Here is a 23,492-nt window from a genome sequence, read left to right as displayed (position 1 = left end):
ATGGCATTCACTTGTAAACACATGCATGTAACAGACCGTGACATCGGTAAATTCAGAACTTACCTAATTAATGTTTAGCAATGGATATACCAGACTGATTGTGGAGGTGAAGCACAAAGTGCTATGTTGTTTACATTTTAGATGCAAATGTGGTCCTCCTTTTCATGTAAATAAGACTTCACGATGATCAAGTTTGTAATACTTATCAATGACCCACTCCTGATAACCATTTTATAAGTTATGGTCTTTATTAAAATAAATACTTACCTCAGTAGCATAGAAATCACAGTCGCTGCTGTGATGCTATAGAAATGCTTCCAGTGTGAAAGCCCTGAGTCTGCAGCTGCAGTGAAGCTGACACTGTGCTCACATCTCGATCAGGCTTGCAGTGTGAAACGGGCGTGATGTTGTCCAAATCAAAGCTAAAGGTGCTCCAAAAAAATATTAGACTTTTTTTTTTTTGGCCAGGCAGTGTATATCACAGTAACTAAGGATTTGAGACAAAAGTCCATTCGAATGAACGCATGTTTTCTTTAGCAGTGTTTTTTTATGTTGTAGGACAAAGACAAACGTTTATATGAGGCTTACCTCGTTTCACCACAAGCTGCCTTATACACTCAACACTAGTCAATGCTGACCTCTGCAGGAAGACGGGAGTAATTAAATACATACGTTTTGAGGGTTTACCGAATCATATAATTATACATATGCAAGATTATGTTACAATTAAGATGGGTCAGCTTCGTGTTGTCTTGTATATGATGAATCAGCATTTTCAACGCGTCACCGCGTCAGTAGGTGTGACGGCAGGACATGTGATGCTGCAGCACTTCCACTGCATCAATCCCCAGACCGCTGATTGGCTGACGGGAAGTGCACAGCCATCCAATCAGCTTCTCCATGAGCCTCTCCTTACCCTGAAACTGCAGTCATCAGTGATAGAAAGGCAGTCGCATCAGCTGCAGTGACACACAACCAATCCTTTACATTGTTATCACCTGCACAATGAGGGAAATTGTACATATTCAGGCCGGACAATGCGGTAACCAGATTGGTGCCAAGGTAAGATTTTTAAATACATTTTTATAAAAAAATCTGTATAAATATATTTAAAGGGAACTGAATGTTCAATTTTAAGATTAGCCTTTATTGTAAAAAAAATAATAATAATTTATTTAATAAAGTAATTATATTAAATTATAGATTGCTCTAGGCTGCTAAAAATCATTGAAGTTGATCTTTTGGGTCTTAAAGTGTGGCATCTGTTATGTGTGGGTGTGGTGAAGATGAAGGTCTGCAGTGGCTCTCAGGGTCTGAATTCATCATTGCACCGCTGTATGGCTCAAACACAAAGAATTGCAGTGTTTCCCATTTATTGTGAATGCATGTGTATTCAGGATCAACTTGTAAGAAAGCAAAATATGCGACTGAAAGGAAGAATACTGTTCTTGTAAACATACTATTGTTTGTGCATTTCAGTTTTGGGAGGTGATTAGTGATGAACACGGGATTGACCCCACTGGCAGTTACCAAGGAGACAGTGATCTGCAGCTGGAGAGGATAAATGTCTATTACAATGAGGCATCTGGTAAGCACCTCAGTCATTCAGTGTTATGTGCATGGAGTTATTTTGATGCATCAGTCAATTTTTATTAGATATATGAGTATATTAAATCATGTGGTGCAAAATACAGTTGAAGTCAGAAGTTTAAATACACCGTAGCCAAATTCATTTAAACTCAGTTTTTCAAAATTCCTGACATTTAATTGTAGAAAACATTCCCTGTCTTTGGTCAGTTAGGATCACTAATTTATTTTATGTCAGAATAAATGTAGAGAGAATGATTTCAGCTTTTTTCCCCCATCACATTCCCAGTGGGTCAGAACTTTTGAGTAGCCTTCCACAAGCTTCTCACAATAACTTGCAGGAATGTTGGCATATTCCTCCAGACAGAACTGGTGTAACTGAGTCTGGTTTGTAAGCCTCTTTGCTCGCACACACTTTTTCAATTCTGCCGACAAATTTTCTAGCAGATTGAGGTCAGGGCTTTGAAATGGTCACTCCAATACCTTGACTTTGTTGTCCTTAAACCATTTTGCCACAACTTTGGTGGTATGCTTGGGGTCATTGTCCATTTGGGATCAAGCTTTGACTTCCTGGCTGATGTCTTGAGATGTTGCTTCAATATATCCACACAATTATTCTTCGTCGTGATGCCGTCTATTTTGTGAAGTGTGCCAGTTCCTCCTGCAGCAAAACACCCCCACAACATGATGCTGCCACCCCCATGCTTCACGGTTGGGATGGTGTACTTCAGCTTGTAAGCCACACCCTTTTTCCTCCAAACATAACGATAGTCATTATGGCCAAAATTTGGGTTTCATCAGACCAGAGGACATTTCTCCAAAAAGTAATATCTTTGTTTCCATGTACACTTGCAAACTGCATTTTTATGGTGGTTTTGGAGCAGTAGCTTCTTCCTTGCTGAGCAGTATTTCAGGTTATGTCTATAAAGGACTTGTTTCACTGTGGATATAGATACTTGACGACCTGTTTCCTCCAGCATCTTCATAAGGTCCTTTGCTGTTGTTCTGGGAACGATTTGCACTTTTCACACCAAACTACGTTCATCTCTAGGAGACCGAATGCTTTTCCTTCCTGAGCGGTATGATGGCTGCATGGTCCCATGGTTTTACTTGCGTACTATTGTTTGTACAGATGAACATGGTACCTTCAGGTGTTTGAAAATGTCTCCAAAGCATGAACCAGACTTGTGGAGGTCCACAATTTTTCTGAGGTCTTGGCTGATTTCTTTTAATTTTTCCATGATGTCAAGAAAAGTTTGAAGATAGGCAAACTTAAAATACATAAAATACATCCACAGGTACACCTCCAATTGACGGCAATGAGTCTATCAGAAGCTAATTGGCTGAAGCCTTGACATCATTTTCTGGAATTTTCCAAGCTGCTAGTGTATGTAAACTTCTGACCCACTGGAATTGTGATATAGTCAATTAAAAGTGAAACGATCAGTCTATAAACAATTGTTGAAAAAAATGTCATGCACAAAGTAGATGTCCTAAATGACTTGCCAAAACTATAGTTTGCTAATTTGAAATTCAGTGGAGTGGTTAAAAAATGTGTTTCAATGACTTAAACGTATGTAAACCTCTGACTTCAATGGTATATAATCTGATTTTTATTACCACATCATTAAAGGCTTCTAGTAGCCCATTGCAGTTCTGCCAGCTTTAGTCCCCTGACCATAGACCTATTTCTGCAGCTGTCAGCAATTGGCCATTTTAAAGGCTGGTCTGACCACCTGCTTATACAGTATTGATTTGCCATTTCAGATCGGTCACTCAAGTTTCAACCGACTTAATTACCATACATCCATCAGCCCATTGCAGTTCACCCAATAGTCAAATTTCTCCATTTCTGTGGTTTTGTACAAGATCAATCAAGCCTATGCCGTCACATTATGTTATATATAATGTATAATGGAACAGAAGGAAAATTAATTCACTTTAAAGTCATGTACAGTGCTCAAAGCAGTAGTAGGACTGAGTTATGGTTACATTGAATAAATTCATATAAGGAATGTAGTCACCCACTATGCGCCATAATGCAGACTTCATATGAATACAGAAATGTTTTTTTAGTCACAGATTTTGTATGTCAACACCCTTTGTATGTTTATTCCACTCATCGGTTTCTGTTTCACAGGAAACAAATATGTCCCTCGTGCCATACTGGTGGACCTGGAGCCTGGCACCATGGACTCTGTCCGCTCAGGCCCATTTGGACAAATCTTCAGGCCAGATAATTTTGTATTTGGTATGTTTATGAATCCTATGTACTTCCAACAATGTATATTATATCTTTCTTCTTTATTAGGAGGAAAACGTTAAGGTTTAAAATGAACCATTTTCTTTACCCACTGGGGGAACTACACTTACAGATAATTAGAGTTTTAGGACATGCTAGCAAGGATAGGCTCTGAGGTTTAAGCAGTCTGTCAGAGGTGACTCAGCTAAACGTGGTGAAACTAAAGCTTGATAGAGTTGCAGTGTTTAACTGAAAACAATTCTAATGCAAATAAATTATTTTTAAAACACTAAGTTATCAAAAGTAGCACTATCAAAAGCTAGTATGGCTATTTATGCTTTCACATCAAATTACTGCAATTACAAGATGGCAACTTATAAATACTTAGTCGGTGGATGTGAACTGTGCTAAGAAACCATTGGTTTCTGTGACAGCGCACATAATGCCAATACAGATGTGTGGTGGTGTTGTTGATAACAGCAATGTATGCAATTCTCATTCATATTCATTTGCGTCTACATGTTCTTGCAAAATATTGAATAAATAAAGCGAATTGGAGGCGAAAAAGCATATAAAATTTGCGTTGAAGTAACTACCTTTACTTGTAAAAAGAAACACAATGACAGTGGCCAACATGTCGTCACAACAGACAAGAGGAGTCAGAGCTTTTATAAAATTCAAAGTTTCTAACTTGTGATTATGTGTTCAACAAAGACATAAATGGTTTTGCTATACAGAAACTCTGTAATTACTGTATTTCCAGCATACCGAGAACACAGATAAGATTTGGTAAACCTAGAGTCCTAGTGCATTGAAAGTTGTATTCTGACAAAGAACAGTATTTACATAAGCCTTAAATGTGTTTCAGCAAACATTACCTCAGGTGTTTAGCGACCTGCAACATATATATCCATCAGAAATGGAGCTAAAAAATACCCCGATTTTTCAAATCCTTTTCAAGACTATATGAAGTAACGTATAATATATACTGATGTTTTATTTTTCATATCAAAAATATAATGCAACAAAGAGAACGAGATTCATTACTTCCACGCTGAAATGTTATGAGACTTAATTTGTGTTTGCTTTCAATTCAAATATGGCATGACACATTGTAACAGGTTTGATGTCAATGAGGATATTAACATGCACAGCAGTCTCAAAAATCAGTTTAATAAAAAACAAAAACTAGCCTATAATTTTCTGCTTTGGACATCCAAATGTAAACAGGTCTTCGCACGACACTGCACACATTAGATAAGCCGGTAAGAATGCTGGTAAAGATGTTTACATGGAGATCAAAATCTGGGTTATGTGCATAAATTTGGTGTGCTGATTGTTTACACCTAACCCCAATAAAAGAACACATTGTTCTTTCAGGTCAAAGTGGAGCTGGAAACAATTGGGCCAAAGGCCACTACACAGAGGGAGCCGAGCTGGTTGACTCGGTGCTGGATGTTGTAAGGAAGGAGTCTGAGAACTGCGACTGCCTACAAGGTTTCCAACTCACGCACTCCCTGGGTGGAGGCACTGGCTCTGGCATGGGCACCCTACTCATTAGCAAGATCCGTGAGGAGTACCCAGACCGGATCATGAACACCTTCAGCGTCATGCCTTCACCCAAAGTGTCCGACACCGTGGTTGAGCCATACAATGCTACACTGTCTGTGCATCAGCTGGTGGAGAACACCGACGAGACCTTCTGCATCGACAATGAAGCACTCTACGACATATGCTTCCGCACCCTCAAACTCACGACTCCTACTTACGGCGACCTCAACCACCTTGTCTCAGCAACCATGAGTGGGGTCACCACCTGCTTGCGATTCCCGGGTCAACTTAATGCTGACCTTCGCAAGCTGGCAGTCAACATGGTACCTTTCCCACGCCTCCACTTCTTCATGCCTGGATTTGCCCCCTTGACAAGCCGTGGAAGCCAACAGTACCGTGCTCTTTCCGTGCCAGAGCTAACCCAGCAGATGTTTGATGCCAAGAACATGATGGCGGCCTGCGACCCACGCCACGGCCGCTACCTCACCGTGGCGGCCATCTTTCGTGGCCGCATGTCCATGAGGGAGGTGGACGAGCAGATGCTGAGCATTCAGAACAAGAACAGCAGCTATTTTGTGGAATGGATCCCAAACAATGTCAAGACGGCAGTTTGCGACATCCCACCTCGTGGTCTCAAAATGTCCGCCACGTTCATCGGCAACAGCACAGCCATTCAAGAGCTGTTCCGCAGGATTTCTGAGCAGTTTACTGCCATGTTCAGACGCAAGGCTTTCCTGCACTGGTACACCGGAGAGGGAATGGATGAAATGGAGTTCACAGAGGCTGAGAGCAATATGAATGACCTGGTGTCCGAGTATCAGCAGTACCAAGACGCAACAGCGGACGAAATTGGCGAGTACGAGGAAGATGATCTTGAAGATGAGGAGGATGCTCGTCAAGAAGCTCGCCATTGAAATAGCTTCCCAAAATGTTCATAGCTGCATAGTTTAAAATTATTTTCAAAACCATGGCTTTTAGCATTTCTGAAAATGCCATAGCAATGCAAACAATGCTGTTTCTTATCATTTCAAAAGGTGTGCATTTGAAGTTGTGAAAAGTATGAATAAACAGTCATTCGGTCAACGTCAGTAACAGTTTTTCAGGGCATAGTGTCCTCTAACAAAGTGTTTTGTAACATTTATTTCACATGCCAACTGCAGTTTGAAGTATGACAATAAAATTAGTCTTAAATAATTACCACTCTCTTGTCTAAAATGATTTGCTGTTCTACCATTTTGTTATATGGATGAATACCATGAAAACATTACCAGGTCACCTTTCACCCTAAAATCAAAAGATAATTTTTTTTATAAATAAACAATAATAAAAATGATATTTTGCATAAATGAAGCCTATGATCATTTTCATGGCATTCAGCATTAAGTATGTTTATAATAAATAACCATAAATGGCAATGATGTATAAATACTTACAATTTAAAATATGATTAAAATTAGTTTTTTTTGGCATTATGCCAAAAGAGAGAAAAAGAGCCAAATTATTATGACAATGACAATGCAATTTGTTCCTTTTAAACATTTCAAACTTTATTGCATTGACTCTGAGAAATGTCTGTAAACGTGGCTTCTAAAAAAATAGTTTAAGCTCTTCCAAAGACATTCATGATTTGTCCATATAAAAACAACATTCAAGTGGAAAAAAAAAACATTTATGGAATAACTCATTTAATGTCTTACATTTAAAAATCATAAAACATGAGACAAAGTACCAAATTTCACTCCATTACAATCATAAAAGTTCAAAACTTTTAAGTCTAAATCTCTTACCTGAAACCTAACCCAAGACTATGAGTTATTCATGGGCACACAATAAAATGGCAAAACAATGCACAACATCAAAATTATATTAACTTTGTATTAGTGTTTAAAAAGTATTGCTCCTCTTAAAAGTGCTTAATCAGAATGTGAGATATCTTATGAACTGTATATATATCATTAATTCATTATTTTTATATTATTATTCTTGTTATAACTACTATACAATACACATTGGCAACTATACTACATCTTCAGTGGTTTATCACTATGAGATCAGTTGAGGTCAATGCAAATGTGAGCAAATGATTGTCTCCGAGATCAGTTTTATCCAGCTAAACACCATCTGTTTGATCCAGCTACAAACTATAGGAAAAACACAGCAAATCAGGAGGTAAAGGAGCAGGTTGTTGGGAAGACTCCAGGAAAGCTTCGAGTGCTGCTCGCATGTGTGAACACACTGCAAGACCTCAGTACCTTTAGATGGGGCTATGCTCATCTCTGGCCAATGAGATTACGCTGCAGTCTGCAGAGCCATTCTGCGATTTAGACAACGTTTCACTGCTCGGACCTCTGCCGTAACCTCTGAAGGAGACAGAGAGATTTATGATTTCTACCACACATTACATTTCACTGATCACAATAGAAAAACATTCCAAAACTCTTGTGTATTTATTAAAAGCAGTGAATTCTTGATACAAAATATACAGAGATTGAAAAAATTATTCTTTGAACTATATGTGACAGCCCACTTTTTCCATTCATTTCTGCCATAGGGATTGCATAAAATGCTTCATAAAAAGGACTTCTAAAACCATGAACCAAACCAACCAGCTCGAGGTGAATCACAACATTACACATTTTGTTTTGAAGCATAAAAATATTTGACAATCAGACAAAGGGTACAAGACTGTACTTCACGTCTTTCATGAGCGCATGAACTATAATCCCATGAAGCACTGCGCAAGCTGTAATCTCATTAAAACGATGGAAAAATATAAAACTATTGACTTTAATCTGTTTAAGTATTTAGTTTTTATTGCAGTAGTTTGAGTGTGTAGGGAGATCGACTCGAGTGCGTCATTCACAGTGCGACATGGGAGTGTGTGATCGCTGCCACGATCTATTTTTTTTAAACTGAAGATAACGTGGACTGATGGCTTCAACAGTATCATATACCATCGATTAATAACCTCAGAGCTTACAAGAGGTCCGTCTTTAAAGGTTTATAAGTTTCAATTAAAAATACATTTAAATACAGAGAAAATAACAGATTTTTACTTCCGGAACTAGACTGTTGTTCTCAGTTACTGAAAATAAGAGCACACCCAAAGATGGTAAGCAGAGTTACACCTCAAGGGACTTTCAGCCATGATGACATGACAGTCACATACATTATCACTACGGCTGTCGAATTTCGTTTAACTTAGTGTAATTAATTCTATGCAAGATGACGTTTAAAAAATTTTTTTTTTTTTTTTTAAATCGGTAATAAACCGATGTATCGGTTTTACTGATTAATCGGTACCGATATTTTTTTTTTTTTATCAATCCTGTTTTCCGCGGTTAGCACTGTCGCCTCACAGCAAGAAGGTCGTGGGTTCAAACCCTGGTTGCCCCGGCCTTTCTGTGTGGAGTTTGCATGTTCTCCCCGTGTCTGCGTGGGTTCTCTCCGGGTACTCCGGCTTCCTCCCACCATCCAAAAGACATGCAGGCTAGGTTAATTGGTGTCTCCAAAAAATTGCCCTAGGTGTGGATGTGGATGTGGATGTGGAGGTGGAGGTGAGTGTATGTCTGTCTATGTGTGGCCCTGCGATGGACTGGTGACCTGTCCAGGGTGTCCCCCGCCTTTCGCCCAATGTTAGCTGGGATAGGCTCCCGCGACCCTGTACACAGGATAAGCGGTTGACGATGGATGGATGGTAGAAAAATTTTAGTAGAACAAACTTAATCTGGGACTTTATTCATTTTTGGACTCTATGACTGTGCCGGTTACAATAAGGAAATACATTTTTCAAATCTAATTTAAAAACTGTCAGACGATTAATTGTTTATTAATTGACTTCTAAAATGGGCTTTTACAGATGATGGGCGTTTGCGTTCAAAGAGTAGATCATGTTAGTGCATCCAAGTGGACACATTTAAAAAAAGGTTTTAATCTACTTTTACGCGACACATGGTGCGAGACACTGAAACACAATGCAACCACATCTGATGCATTTGTGTACATACAGCACAGACAAACATTTTAAATATAGTGTGAAGACAGAGTGCATCCTGTAAGAGATTTACAAACACAAATGAAATTTATATTACGGTCTTGAGTATGCCAAAAAAATAGGCTTATGGAAATAAGCCTAAATATATGTAAAACGTCAAAAATATGGAAATAAAACAAAATATATTCTAAAGCTGTCTAATCAACGCTTTGTCAGTCACAATACTAAAATATGTTTTAATAATCTGAATATTATAATTACTTATAATTATTATAAATAAATAATTTTTATTTGGCAGCCTTAGCAAATATTTATATATATGTGTTCCATATGCAACCTCAGAGCGAGATTCGAACCGGTGTCTCCAGCATGGGAGGCGGGTACTAAAGAGGAGGCTAAAGGCTACAGCCTCTAACATCAGTCGCTAGTACACCACCTGAGGCCAGGGGAGTGAGGTTTACATACTACACAGCACGTACCAGCTGGCTCCCGTTATACATATAAATAACGCCATGCAGGTTTGAAACTACAATTTTTCAATTTTTGGATGAACTACACCTTAAAGACTCTTTGGCATCTGTACCTGCTCTCAGGAATGAGTCGTAGTGTGCGGTAGAGGTCAGTGGTGGAAGTCATCTTCACTGGAGCAGCTTTGGGTGTGGAGAATGCTGTGTAGGACAGGGACTGCGTCAGCAGGGGTGGAGTGGACTGGACTTTGGCCTCGGGTTCTGTACCTACAGATGTGCACATTAAATGTCATTGAGGGATGTAGCACAAAATAATAAACCACAGGTCTCTACAGAAAAAAAAAAAAAAGGGGCAGATCTCTCATTCACAGAGAGAAAGGGTCACATGTAGGATGTTTTAACGGGTCTCCAGGGATACACACTGTTTAATAAGGCACTTTGAGTTTCAGGCAGTGCAGGTCTTTTGCGGTCTACAAATGGAGTCATGTTCAAAAACTGGGTCTTCAGCCATGCAGCTCGATCCTCCTCAAAGGCTTTTCTCTATAAAGGGAAAAACCAAAGCTAAATGAGGACAAAGGGATTGAACAGAATGCACATTTACACAGTAGATGCATTAACTACCATTCACCATTGCTAATGTACACATTAAATACAATGGGTTTAATTTGCTTGACTTATAGGTTTGAAAACATGGGCTAAAGGACTGTTAAGTGTGTATCTTCAGTGACGACGTGCAGTGAAATGACAGAACTGGCCACCATCTTTTAAATTGTGCTTTTAAAATTTGAATTACAAAATGTTGTTACACAAAACAACCATCACATTTCAGCTATTTGCAGATGGAGCATGCCCACAGTAACCATGACTACACATCCAGAAGTGTGTAGTGATGGTAATTGTGATTATCCAGTACCTCGTGTCCCAGTCGAATAGCAGCTTCAGTGAAGTTCTTCCTCTCTCTCTCAAAGTTCCTCTTCTGCTCATTGAAGTGTCTCCACTCCTCTTTCAGTCTCTCTTTCTCCTCCAGCGAGTAGCAGTCGCTTAGTAGCGCTGCTGTCTCATCATCAAACGGTGAGCTCAGCTGCTGCTGTTAGCACATATATACAATCACTTTATAAATTAAAGTTATTTAATCTCATTGAATATGTTCTCTTGGATGAAACCAAAAGATAGGACCATTTATAACAAATGAATAAGTCTGGCATCAGTGCAAATACATCTTTAAATTATGTAACACTTCATCACTTGAATTCTACAATAATGCAGCAATATTCATTATTGCTCTGCAACAAGGAACAACTAAGCTTTGCATTGTACCCAACTCTCAATCATGCCATCCTAGATGTGTATGACTGACTGACTTCTGCTGAACACTAAGATATTTGGAAGAATAGCTTTGTAGGTCCATACAATGCAAGTGAATGGTGGAAAGAACTTTGAAGCTCCAAAAAACACATAAAGACAGCATACAAGTAATCCAAAAGACTCCAGTGGTTAAACCCATGTCTTCTAAAGTATTCCAAATGGTTTTGGATGAGAGCAGACCAGACCACAATTTAACTAATTTTTCACTGTACATCTTGACATTGCAGTCTCTAGGCATGATCATGATTTTAAGCTTGATAACACTTCCTAGCTCTCCACGCACGTGTCAAGCACTAGGAAGTGTAACCGAGCTTGAAATCATGATCGCCAAGGAGACTGGTGTCAAGATGTTTTGTGAAAACTGTTACATTTTGGTCTGTTCTCACTCAAAATTGATTGGATCGCTTCAAAAGACATGGATTTAACCACTGGAGTCTTTTGAATTACTTATATGCTGCCTTTATGTGCTTTTTGGAGCAACAAAGATTTGGTCAACATTCACTTGCATTGAATGTACCTACAGAGCTGAAATATTCTTCTAAAAATCTTCATTTGTGTTCAGCAGAAGAAAGTCATACACATCTGGGATGAGAATTTTCATTATTGAGTGAACAATTCCTTTAATAAGTCTCTCCACATCCTGACTCGCTCTGTATTTTCGCATTACTCGTGAGATGCGAAACATGAAGAACATAATGTAAAGCCATCCTGCCCACTGATATCTGCACAAATATATCTTCCACAGTATAAAGAGTAAAGAAAAATCTCTACAGGCTGACATTTTGACTGGTATGTACCAGCAAATCACTCAACCCAAATGTACACTGGTGTTTAATGTGTATAGATAGAAATATAAAGACCTAAAGTACCTGCAGCTGCATGTGGATGAACTCTTTACACTGCTGCAGCTCCAGTCTCATGCGTTGCATCTCTTCCTCATGTTCACTCCTGGAGATCAGATCATCTCCATCACGCTCCTGACATGCCACCAGAGACGCTGAGAGATGCAAGCAGGGATTCACTCAGTTAAGATGAAGTCATTTATGATTACTGCCCTTGGCCAATTAATGACTATGAAGCTTTCAACCAGCTTTAAGAGAATTTTAAGAGTTAATTCATTTCTGTTAACCATGAATAAACCCAAAATAGCCACGTGTTGTACCTTGGCTGTCGAGTCTCTGCATGTGACTCTTGAGTTTCCTCCACTGCAGGCGGATGCTGTTGGTGAGCTGCTCTCGTGCCTGTTCACAGGACTGCTCTAGAGTCTCTCTGCTGAAGTCAGCCACCTCCTCTTCAACATCAGAGCTGGCCTGTTGTAACATATCACAATCAATACACGAAAATCTTTTCCAAAGATTGGATCTGTTGTAAAGGTCTTAAAGGGACAGTTCACCCAAAAATGAAAATTCCCTCATCATTTACTCACCTTCATGCCATCCCAGATGTGTATGACTTCCTTTTTTCAGAACATATTTGAAGAAAAATAGAAAATATCTCAGCTCAGTAGGTCCTTGTAATGGACGTGTATGGTAACATGATTTTTGATGCTCCAAAAAGCACAGACAATCAGCATTAACGTCATCCACATGACTCCAGTGGTTAAATTAATGTCTTATAAAAAGATACGATCACATGCGCAGCACACCTGGAAGAGCAGCGCTGTTTACAACAGAGTAGAAGGAATGCTATACAGACCGAATGCTGTAAACAAATTGAAGCAAATTTAAACCGTGTCAGAAGATTTTGATTTAAGAGGAGATACAAGTTTTTGCACAGCAATATTGATTTGAACCGGAGTACTCTGACCAGGAGCACAAGGAGGAGGAGGAGGTTGGACCAACAAGCCCTCGTGAACGTGTATATTGCTGCTTACTGGACATGATGATTTATAGTTAAAAAGTGCTTAAATATTGATCATTTTCACACCAAAAGCAATTGTGTCATTTTATAAGACATTCATTTAACCACCGGAGTCGAATGGATGATGTTAATGCTGATGTCTGTGAATTTTGAAGCATCAAAAGTTCATGTTACCATCCACATCAATTATAAGGACCTACTGAGCTGAGATATTTTTCTTCAAATGTGTTTTGATGAGGAAAGAAAGTCATGCACATCTGGGATGGCATGAGGGTGAGTAAATGAGAGAATTGTCATTTTTGATAAGTCAACATGAAATCAAAATGTCCCCATTTGCTTAAAGGGATAGTTCACCTAAAAATGAAAATTCTCACACCCTAATCCCATCCCAGATGTGTATGACTTTCTACTGCAGAACACACATTTTTTCACAAGCATATCTTGGCTCTGTAGGTCCATACAATTCAAGTCAATAGGGTCCAAACCTTTGAAGCTCTAAAAAGCACATTAAGGCAGCATAAAGTAATCTCCAGACTCAAGTGGTTTAATCAATGTCTTCTTAAGCGATCCAATTGGTTTTGGGTGAGAACAGAACAAAATAACCCTATTTTTTTTTTCAGTAAATCTTAAACTCAGCAGTCTCCTTGGTGATCATGATTTCAAGCCCAATTACACTTCCTATAGTGCCAGTGCTCTGCACATGCATCAAGAACATGGAAGCATAATCAAGCTTGAAATCATGATCATGCCTGAAGACATCAGTGACAAGATGTACAGTGAAAAATGAGTTACAGTTTGGTTTGTTTTCACCCAAAATCAATTGGATCACATCTGAAGATATGAATTGAACCACTGGATTATTATGGATTACTTTTATGCTGCTTTTTAGAGCTTCAATAATTTGGCCACCATTCACTTGCATTGTATGGACCTACAGAGCTGAAATATTCTTCTAAAAATCTTCATTTGTGTCCTGCAGAAAAAAGAAAGTCATACACATCTGGGATGAGTAAATTATAAAATTTTCATTTTTGGGTGAACTATCCCTTTAAATACACACTCCAGGTCTTATATTTAAACACTTTATCATTGCACATTACTCAAAAGAAGAAAAAAATTGTGTTTTCTTAACATTTCATCGAAATTCAGTAACTTGCGGCACCTCTGAAATTACTTTTCTTATCGGCTCATGTAACCGAGGGGTGTGGGTTGCCTAATTTACCATAACATTTCTATAAACATAACAGAAATGGAACTATGGGAATTATGTTGTGACTAAACTATTTATTATAAGATCATGAGAAACATTTCAGTCAAGTGTTTCAAAATTTTGACTGGTAGTGTATATAATAGTTTTTACGCTATATAAGATGACATCAGACCTGTTCAAGGCTGTCATCTGCCAGCTCTGTTTTGACACAAGTTTTTTTGGGGCTGAGAATGGAAATCATGTCTCTCTTCATGTGCTGCAAGACCTTCTTCAGCTCCGAGTTCTCCAGCATCAGAGATCTCTGACGAGACTCATAATCACTCAGTAGAGCTTTGTACATCTCACCCTCATGTCTAACACAACACACATAAACACATTACATTTACTCACCGTTGTCACAAATATCTGAGTGCGTAAGACTCACATTACGACAGCAGGTTACCTGGCCTCCATCTTCCCCGTTTTCCAAAGGCCCCTCTTTCCATCTGACCTCCCCACGTAGTTTGACACTTCAATGGCTGAACCAGAAGAGGAGGAAATATTAAAACAGTGTCTGGATGGTTTACCTAAACCTTTTGGGACCAATGTACACTGCACAATTTGGCAACTAATCCAGGTATTCCATGCTTAAATGAAACATTGTTTACAGTATACATAATGCAGACAAACTAGGAGTAGTATGTTAAGCCTGATGCAAAATAGGTCTTGGCGAAACATTGAATATGCAAGGCCTAAAGACCAAGTCATTAGACTGATTCCCGATATTCAGGGCAGCACAGAGGTGTGCTTTAGCATGCTATTCATTCTGCACAATGTGCAAAAAAAAATTCATCATAGAAACAACTTTTCCCAGGCCTGGAAATCACACTTTTAAAATACTCTAATATTCCCGGGTTTTCCATGACTGTCGGCATCATGATCTCCTTTTTTTTAAATATTTGTACCCTTGACAGAATAAATTGGTCTGCTCACAGAGTTTTTTGTCCCTCTTGTCCATGATCATCTGGTTAAGACGCTCCTTCAGTTTGGTGCACTCTCTCTCTTTCCTTTTGGTGTCATGGTTGTACTGTGTGGCACGGCTGGCAATGATGCTTTGAAGTTTCTGTACCTGCATCATGTAAATTACACATGGAAGACTATGGTCAAAAGCTGAATTTACCACATTTATAGCCTTGTAAAATAGCTGATATTCACACACCTATATTCAACAATTAAATTCCATATTAAATGAGGCAAGTTGCTTGGCAACTGTAAAACTTAACTATTAATAAACAATATTTATTTGAATAATTTCTAAAATGCAATTATATTTCATTGTCATTTTTCACATTTTATAAAATGACAACAATATGATATGATTTTCTGTTGTTCCTAGGAAATATTGTTAGACCGATATATCGGTTTTACAGATTAATCAGTGCCGATAGTTGCTTATTTGAACTTAACTATAGTGCATTATAACTATAGTCTCTGTCACTTCAAAATAGTCCCCAGTGTGCTTCAGGCATTTTAATAGTTAAAAATTCAGTGTAATGAACCTAATCAAGTAAGGAAAGACTATGCCATTTATTACGTTCTAAAAATCGACTTTCGGTCAATTAATCTGTTATCTGCCTTTTCCACCACCTTAGTTATGGTATCGACAAAATCCATTATCGGTCAACATCTACAGTACTAGGAAAAACCCCTTGATGCTTTTTTTTTCAATCCTGAGGGTAGTGTAACAACAACCAAAAGCAAGTCTTTCATTTGTGAATAAGCAACATCAGTTTAGATTCAATAACCCCAAAGTTTGCCATGGAGGCAAAACAATGCACCACAGGTACAGCAGCAAATAAAGAGCAACATGGGGTGGTTCAGTGGTCATGTCTGCTGAAGCATGAGGACTGAGATTTTCCTCTTACTTCCTCTTTCTCCGACTTGAGACAGTTCTGTAAGGTCTTGATCTTCAGCTGTAGCTGTCTCTCTCCCTCGTGAAGGCCCGAGTTCTCTCTTCTGGTGTGCTCCAACTGGTCCTAATACAAATTAACACAACACTTACATCATTAAAAGCAGAATACGGATATGTTTGCTCTGCTTCTAGGGTATTAGAGTTAGTTTTGTCTATTTTTGTGTGTGTGTTGGGGGGGGGGTCCTCCCCTTTTTCTCTCCAGAGTGGTATGCCCAATTCCCAATGTGCTATAGGTCCTCGTGGTGGCGTAGTGACTCGCTTCAATCTGGGTGGCGGAGGACGAAGCTCAGTTGCCTCCACGTCTGACACAGTCTATCCGCACATCTGATCACGTGGCTTGTTGAGCGTGTTACTGTGGAGACCTAGCGCATGTGGAGGCTCACGCTATTCTTCGCTGCATCCACGCACAACTCACCACACGCCCCACAGAGAGCGAGAACCACATTATTGCGACCTCGAGGAGGTTACCCCATGTGACTCTACCCTCCCTAGCAACCGGGCCAATTGGTTGCTTAGGAAGCCTGACTGGAATCACTCAGCACGCCCTGGATTCGAACTTGCGACTCAGTTTTGTCTTTTTATGGATAACGAAAGTAAATAAATTATGGGAAGAAGAAGCAGGCATGGAAACAGGGCAGAATACAGACAACATTCAAACCCACATAACTTGCACGAGCATAAAGGCCCTATGAGTCAATTTATTTTTTTGAATCTGCCAACAGCTAGGACTTGGCTCTGGTGGAAAGAATTAACTGGACTGTAACATAGAAGATCTGAGTACTTTGAGTCTGGTGTTGTTGTGCTGCAGATGTTCAAGGTCACTGCCGTTCTTCAGCTGTTGGGTCTCCAGCTCAAGTACAGAGCGCTGAGCTCTCCTTTGCAGCTGCAGAAGTTCATAGAGGACATTCAGAACCGGCACTGTGCTCAGAGTGTCTGAACTAGAGTCCAAAATCAAGCCAGACAGGCCAAGAGAACACACCTCCTGAGGAGGAACCAGAGAACATCAAAACATCTGCTCTGACAAATCACATACACATGTAATGTAAACTATTTTAAACCTATGAAAACTGTGCATAATTAAATCTGATGGTCATATGCTTGTATACACACTAGACAGGTGGACAGAAGAGTAAAATCTGATGTTGACTTAAAGTTTACAGCCACTGAACAAAGATCAGGCACATAACACCCTCAATAAAATACAGCCTTGTCATATTTACTTATTTTGCACGTTACTTTCAGGTCTGTTAATTTGTGCAGCATAGTGTTTTACTAACTCTAGCATAAAACATTTTCTTACCTGTTTGACACATTTTTGACTCATTTGTTGACACTTTCTATAAAGCCTATATTTACAGTGCATTTAATCATGTCGCCTGACATTTATAGAAAGATTTCAGAGCAATTCAACCTGGAAATATGTATATATTTATTTATATATTTAAAATACATGTATATACAATTTATGTACTAATATACTGTATACATGTAATTATTTATATATTTAAAGATAACTATAATTCTTTAATCATCATATATTGAATTATTGTTATTTGAGGGACTTTCTCAGCAAATATGTATATATACACACACAATTAATTAATCTTGTAACCTTGTAATTAATTAGTTAAAAAACGAAATCAATCGAAAGCTCTAATTATAATGCATTCGTGATGTCTCATATAATATGTTCTAACTTCTTAATAGTATTATATATAATGTATTTTAACTGTAATAACAATGTAAACATATTATAATGAAAGTGCTACACATTTTCTTCTATGAAATCCATAAAAGTGTAGAATATGGAGGGGCCTGGTTAACTCTGCGATTATTGACCCTGACTCCCACCACTGGAGTCGCGAGTTCGAATCCAGGGTGTGCTGAGTGACTCCAGCCAGGTTCCTAAGCAACCAAATTGGCCTGGTTGCTAGGGAGGGTAGAGTCACATGGGGTAACCTCCTCGTGGTCGCGATTAGGGGTTCTCACTCTCAACGGGGCACGTGGTAAGTTGTTCATGGATCGCGGAGAGTAGCATGAGCCTCCACATGCTGTGAGTCTCCTCGTGTCATGCACAGTGAGCCACGTGATAAGATGCACAGATTGACTGTCTCAGAAACGGAGGCAACGAAGACTTGTCCTCTAACACCCGGATTGAGGTGAGTAACCGCGCCACCACGAGGACCTCCTATGTAGTGGAATTGTGCATTCCAAATTTGGAGAAAAGGGGAAAGAAAAAAAACCCAAAGTGTAGAATATGACCTCTTTTAAACTCGTTATATAAGCATATTACTACAGCATGATGTTAAAAAAATGTTTTGTGTAATACTTTTGAAGTGTAATCCTAAATTAGGTCAATACTAAACCAATAACTTAGTGTAATGTAGGTAGTCAAGTTTAGAGTTACTGAAAAAAAAAAATCTAGAAATTAATAGTAGGGACATTCCTCTTTCCACATAATAGCTTTGGGGTTAGTAGGTTACATAAAATTCTCAATTTGTCTCTCTTTACATATATTTTGTTTTGTGTTAAATCTAATGGTTTTTATTTGAAGTGAAAAGCTTAACAAGATGCATGATGAAACTTCTTCCAGTATCAAGAAACACCACAAGATGAAAGATATAGTAAATACCTGAGCCCTTGAGCTTTCACATTATCACATATCTAATAGGGAAGTATATGAGCAGTACTTTAAAACCCTACCCAGTGTAATGTACCTGATTGATGTATGTGATACACTGGGACACATTCTCCTCTGTGCAAAAAGCACTCAAAACACTGTAGGAGGTTTTGGACAGTGCTATAGTAGAGTGCAGCGATGGGAGGGAATTCTGCCTGGGGGGAGACATGCTGATCCCAGATATACTGGAAAGCTCTTTGGTGTCTATGCAGAGGACAAAAGACAGGGCAGAGCCCATTATTAGAGCCTGTCGAAACCTGAAGCTCTCAAATCTACCAACATCTGTTTTTTACATGTTAGTGTTGTGTTGCTGATAAAGAGTTCAGTAATGTCCTGGATGAGTTTGTTATGAGAGTTGAGATTTAGTAGAGAGACCAGGAAAGGTTACAGCAAAAAAAGGGTACCAAATTTGCTTAAGCACAAGAAAAAGGATTTGGTCCATAATGCAGGATTTTTAACCGTAAACCAATATACACTGGGGACTCTTATTTTGAAAAGCCAGCTCACACAAATACATAAGGGAAACAAAACATGCACTCTTTTAATCATCTACAATGTATCATAATAGAAACACTATAAAGAAACTTTTTTTTCATATATGCTAATATTGTTTAAACAGTAATTATACAAAATAACCATACAAAAAAGAATAATAATTTTTAAAAAACGAATCGTCAATGTGCTTTTTAAGTCCTCGTGGTCACGTAGTGACTCGCCTTAATTCGGGTGACGGAGGTCGAATCCCAGCTGCCTGCACTTCTGAGACCATCAAAATGTGCATCTTATCACATGGCCTGTTGAGCACGTTGCCACGGAGACATAGTGCGTTACAGCATTACAGCAACCACGAGGAGGTTACCCCGTGTGAGTCTACCCTCCCTAGCAACCGGGCCAATTTGGTTGCTTAGGAGACCTGGCTGGAATCACTCAGCATGCCCTGGGATTCAAACCCCAAGTGTGATAGCTCAGTGGTAATGATGCTGGCTACCACACTTGGGGTTAGCTAGATCCAGCAAACTCTGAAAATATTGGAACATGTTGCAAGCACTTTGCATGATGCTCACCGAGAGATGGATCTGGCATCATTGTTGGCATCCACCAATCTCCCATGTCAACATTCAGCCGGGATGGGATGCTCGGTTGTCCCGGTCATCCAAGGGAGACGCAAGGCTGGACTCGAGTGGCTGCGACTGAAGACTGAGGCCAGTGCAGGGCCGCCGGTCCTGAAATAGAACAGCCGGCACACTAGATTACACAGCAGAAGGCCTATGATTCTGGATTAAGCAAACGTGCAATACCACTGTGGGATTGCAAGAGCCAGTGCAGGTGGAGTAGGGGGTGGAGAGAATGTGTAGCAAGATAAGCACAGGATACTAGAGAAAAGCATTCAGGTGTATGTCATATATTTGATGAGACAGGTGAAGAGGCTGATCCCAGATCTAATGGCTTCTATTATAGAAGTATGGTAAAGTGCAATCTGGAGGTGTAGCCATTTCCAAATTCAGTTAATACCACAACATAAATCACCAATCACCCAACAACATTTTTACTTGCTGGGAAAAAGGAGTTTTATCAAGTAAGTTAACTTGTTTTTTTTTTTTAGGTTCTATGGTATACTTGACTGTGATTGGTCAAGGGCAGCATTCTCAAATATTTTACTATAATGACCACTAAATTGTATTATTGACTGCTGTAATTAATGTAACTAATTAATGGTATGCATATAATAACTACACTTCCCATTATCTTACAGAGAAATATCCACCAATCAGATCCACCAATATTTTCAAATAGTTTTTGTAATGTTGTGATTCACCTCAGAACTGGTTGGTTTGGTTCACGGCTTAGAATGCATGAAAGAGTTCTATGAAATTTCTATGGAAAAAATGAATGGGGAAAATATATTTCCGGAACCAAGGCAGCTGAAAAAGTGGGTGGGCACTGTTGCTATACTGCTGTTCTTTGTGGTTGCTATGGCACTGCTTGGTGGTTTCTAGGTGGCTGCTTAAGCCCTAGGTATACTTCCATTTTGATTTTGAGATGAGCGCACAGCTTCTGAGCAGATTTGAATGCAAGCCTGTCAAAGTATACTCCTTTAACAAAAAGTTATCTTGCTTATCTGAAAGGAGGTGGTGGGAACCGGATGAACAATCACAAAGACTTTTATTAGACTCAACACAAACACCGATGCACACACACAAATCTGCATGCATCCCTCTCTCTCTCCCGAACTTGCGTCTCCGGCTCCTCTTTATCCCTCTTCCGGCTGATTGGGATGATTCAGTGCCAGGCGTCAATCCTTACGGCCACGCCCTTCTCCTCATCACAATTCTATATAACATGCATGCAACGACTATTATGAAACACTGTACTTTCTCTTCAGGTGTTTAGACCCATAAATATGTGTTTATTTTCCTTCAGTCTCGAGTAATACAAATGCAGGTATCTCCAAACCTCTTGACGTACACATCCACTGTTATTGTTTTCACCTTCATCTCCTAATGTTTAGCAGCAGTGGCAGAGCTAGGGGGCCATGGCCACCATGGACCGAAGCCTGGCCACCCCATTCGCAATTGCTGTTTTAGTCATCGTTTTTGGCACAATTTAGTTCTTTAGAGGGGAAATCATCTCTGTACAACCTTAACATGTGCACACACCAAGGTCACCAAACCTCTCCTTCCCGGGTGTCATTGTATCCACCCCCCCTCTGTGCCCAGGGCTCATATCTTCATCTCAGTCTACAAAACCTCTCAAGACTGTCAAGAGACTCAAGATTGTTAAGAAAGCATACGATAAGGTTTGGTGAGAAACAAACCGAAAGTATTATTTAGTTAAAATGTTCACAGACCGTTGATCTCCTGTGCTAGAACGTTATAAAGGGTTATAACAACACAGAGGTGAGTAAACAAAAGCTGAATATTTATTTTTTGGGTGAATTTTCCCATTAATCAATAAAAATACACAAAATAAACCCAAGTATGGGCAATAAAGATAGTGATGCTTAACTAAAAATAAAAAATAAATTATGAGTTACCCATCTATATCAGATATGTGATCAACCTGCAAAGAAACCCACTCTGATTTGTCAGCCCACAGAAATAAGGAAGGAAAAGAAAAAAAAATCAGATCTTACTTTAATACTCAATAATTACCATATGAGTAACCTTAAAAAATTACAATTGATTTGTGCACTTCATGGGACACTATGAATAACAAGAATATCTGAACCTGCAGATTAACTGTGATTCTTACAGGAACAGAGATTCAAATGAAAATCTTCTTGTCATCCTCAGATCTCTACGTAGTATTCAATGATTCAGAGCGGATCATGTTGATGTCCTCTGGAAATCTCCTCAGACACACTTCCGGCTAATCTAAATCTCACACCATGACAGATGCCAAATCCCTCTTTAAAAGTCCTGATTAACTCTGGCTGGCTGTCTTCAGACTGTTATATTTTGCTGAATCCTGATGGTGGATTTTATTATGTTAAGAGTCTAAAAATTAAATGAACATTACTGTGTCAGAAGTGTTTGTACAGAATATCGGTCACCAAATCACGACAACCCAATAAATCAGGAGCAAAGTACATTGAACCAGGATCAACAAGCAGAATCAATAAAATATAGGCTAAACAATATAAAATGTGTAACTCTGCACTGAAAACACAGTAGAATATATATTCTATGTAAAATACTAGGTGTACCTTTCATATACCGTCATGTGCGTATCCATCTATTAATTATATCACCAAATAATATTGATTAACTGATTTGACAGATTGACTATAAATTCACAATTACTGACATCGTCATATCAAGTGTGAATTTAGGGCTTACAAAATGCTCATTTAAAAATAAACACTGTATCCGTAACTGTCGGTTAAACTAGCTGACCCAATTTGTCCAATACAAACTGAACAGCTTTAGTTACAAACCTATCCGTTTTCATTCTAATTTCAGTGAGACATTACAACAAACACATTTATGTATTTAGTCTTAACATTTATACACCGGTTTATATGGGGTCAGTGGCTGTGTCTCTACACCTATCGAGCTGCCTAGCGTCTTCTGTGCATCTACGTCCGTTTGAACAAGTCTACTCGTCCCCAGACATGCTGTCTATGTAGGCAGCACACTAGATTTAAAGACACAGTCCGTGTAACTTTAGCACAGCAGCTAACACACTTATAGGTTGACTTACATTCAGCTGCAGGTACACGGATCCAAACAGTCAGATTAACGCATGCTCGTCCATCCGGTGTTTAAAGACTCAGGTTCGCGCCTGTGTGTATGTAATTGTAGGACGCGTTTCATTCATCTGCCCTGAAACGCTCGAGATGTTTGGGTGGTTTGAAGTGCGCCTCCGTCCTGCTAAACAAGCAAACTCGTCGCTCATTGGTCAGCCCGTTGTTAAGCAACCAGTACGTAATATCGTTATTGGCTGGACCATATCTCCTACATGCCTATAACAACACGCTACAGGTGTTTAACGTCTGTATTCATGACAAATTCAAAAAACTCAATTCAATTCAAAATCACAAATCACACAAAATACTTTATAGATCATACAAAATGACAAGAGT

General features: G+C 39.1%; 2 protein-coding genes across 3 annotated transcripts; one reads left to right on the top strand and one right to left on the bottom strand.

The window, feature by feature from the left end:
* The first annotated feature begins 752 nt into the window (after nt 1-752).
* LOC127649276 (tubulin beta-2B chain-like) lies at nt 753-6,565 on the top strand. Its single transcript, XM_052134313.1, has 4 exons — nt 753-1,062; nt 1,480-1,588; nt 3,728-3,838; nt 5,210-6,565. Exons 1-4 carry the CDS (start codon nt 1,006-1,008, stop codon nt 6,292-6,294), a joined length of 1,362 nt encoding a protein of 453 aa, XP_051990273.1. The 5' UTR covers nt 753-1,005; the 3' UTR covers nt 6,295-6,565.
* Nucleotides 6,566-6,937: 372 nt separating this feature from the next.
* Nucleotides 6,938-23,379, bottom strand: ssx2ipa (synovial sarcoma, X breakpoint 2 interacting protein a). 2 transcript variants are annotated; one of them, XM_052134348.1, is made up of 14 exons: nt 23,111-23,379; nt 19,972-20,130; nt 18,945-19,111; nt 17,009-17,209; nt 16,181-16,291; nt 15,249-15,384; nt 14,719-14,794; nt 14,449-14,629; nt 12,369-12,516; nt 12,076-12,203; nt 10,755-10,928; nt 10,264-10,381; nt 9,958-10,108; nt 6,938-7,740 (listed from the first exon to the last, which is right to left on the bottom strand). In XM_052134348.1, exons 2-14 carry the CDS (start codon nt 20,015-20,017, stop codon nt 7,635-7,637), a joined length of 1,743 nt encoding a protein of 580 aa, XP_051990308.1. In that variant the 5' UTR covers nt 20,018-20,130; nt 23,111-23,379; the 3' UTR covers nt 6,938-7,634. The 2 variants fall into 2 exon arrangements, with proteins under 2 accessions (XP_051990308.1, XP_051990309.1); XM_052134349.1 differs by lacking the exon at nt 17,009-17,209.
* Nucleotides 23,380-23,492: the final 113 nt, after the last annotated feature.

This window comes from Xyrauchen texanus, chromosome 9 (assembly GCF_025860055.1).
Source record: "Xyrauchen texanus isolate HMW12.3.18 chromosome 9, RBS_HiC_50CHRs, whole genome shotgun sequence".
NCBI lineage: Eukaryota > Metazoa > Chordata > Actinopteri > Cypriniformes > Catostomidae > Xyrauchen > Xyrauchen texanus.
The sequence above is the reverse complement of the archived record's forward strand: the minus strand, read 5'-3'. Positions and strand labels throughout refer to the sequence as shown.

Excerpts from the sequence above, each read along its gene's own strand:
- ssx2ipa (XM_052134348.1), bottom strand. The coding sequence starts at position 20,017 with ATGGGAGATTGGTGGATGCCAACAATGATGCCAGATCCATCTCTCG. Across the intron at positions 17,210-18,944 it reads GTATCACATACATCAATCAG|GAGGTGTGTTCTCTTGGCCT; the intron begins GTACATTACACT and ends GTTCCTCCTCAG. Across the intron at positions 15,385-16,180 it reads TCAAGTCGGAGAAAGAGGAA|GTACAGAAACTTCAAAGCAT; the intron begins GTAAGAGGAAAA and ends TACATGATGCAG.
- LOC127649276 (XM_052134313.1), top strand. The coding sequence starts at position 1,006 with ATGAGGGAAATTGTACATATTCAGGCCGGACAATGCGGTAACCAGATT. Across the intron at positions 1,063-1,479 it reads GTAACCAGATTGGTGCCAAG|TTTTGGGAGGTGATTAGTGA; the intron begins GTAAGATTTTTA and ends TGTGCATTTCAG. Across the intron at positions 1,589-3,727 it reads CTATTACAATGAGGCATCTG|GAAACAAATATGTCCCTCGT; the intron begins GTAAGCACCTCA and ends TCTGTTTCACAG.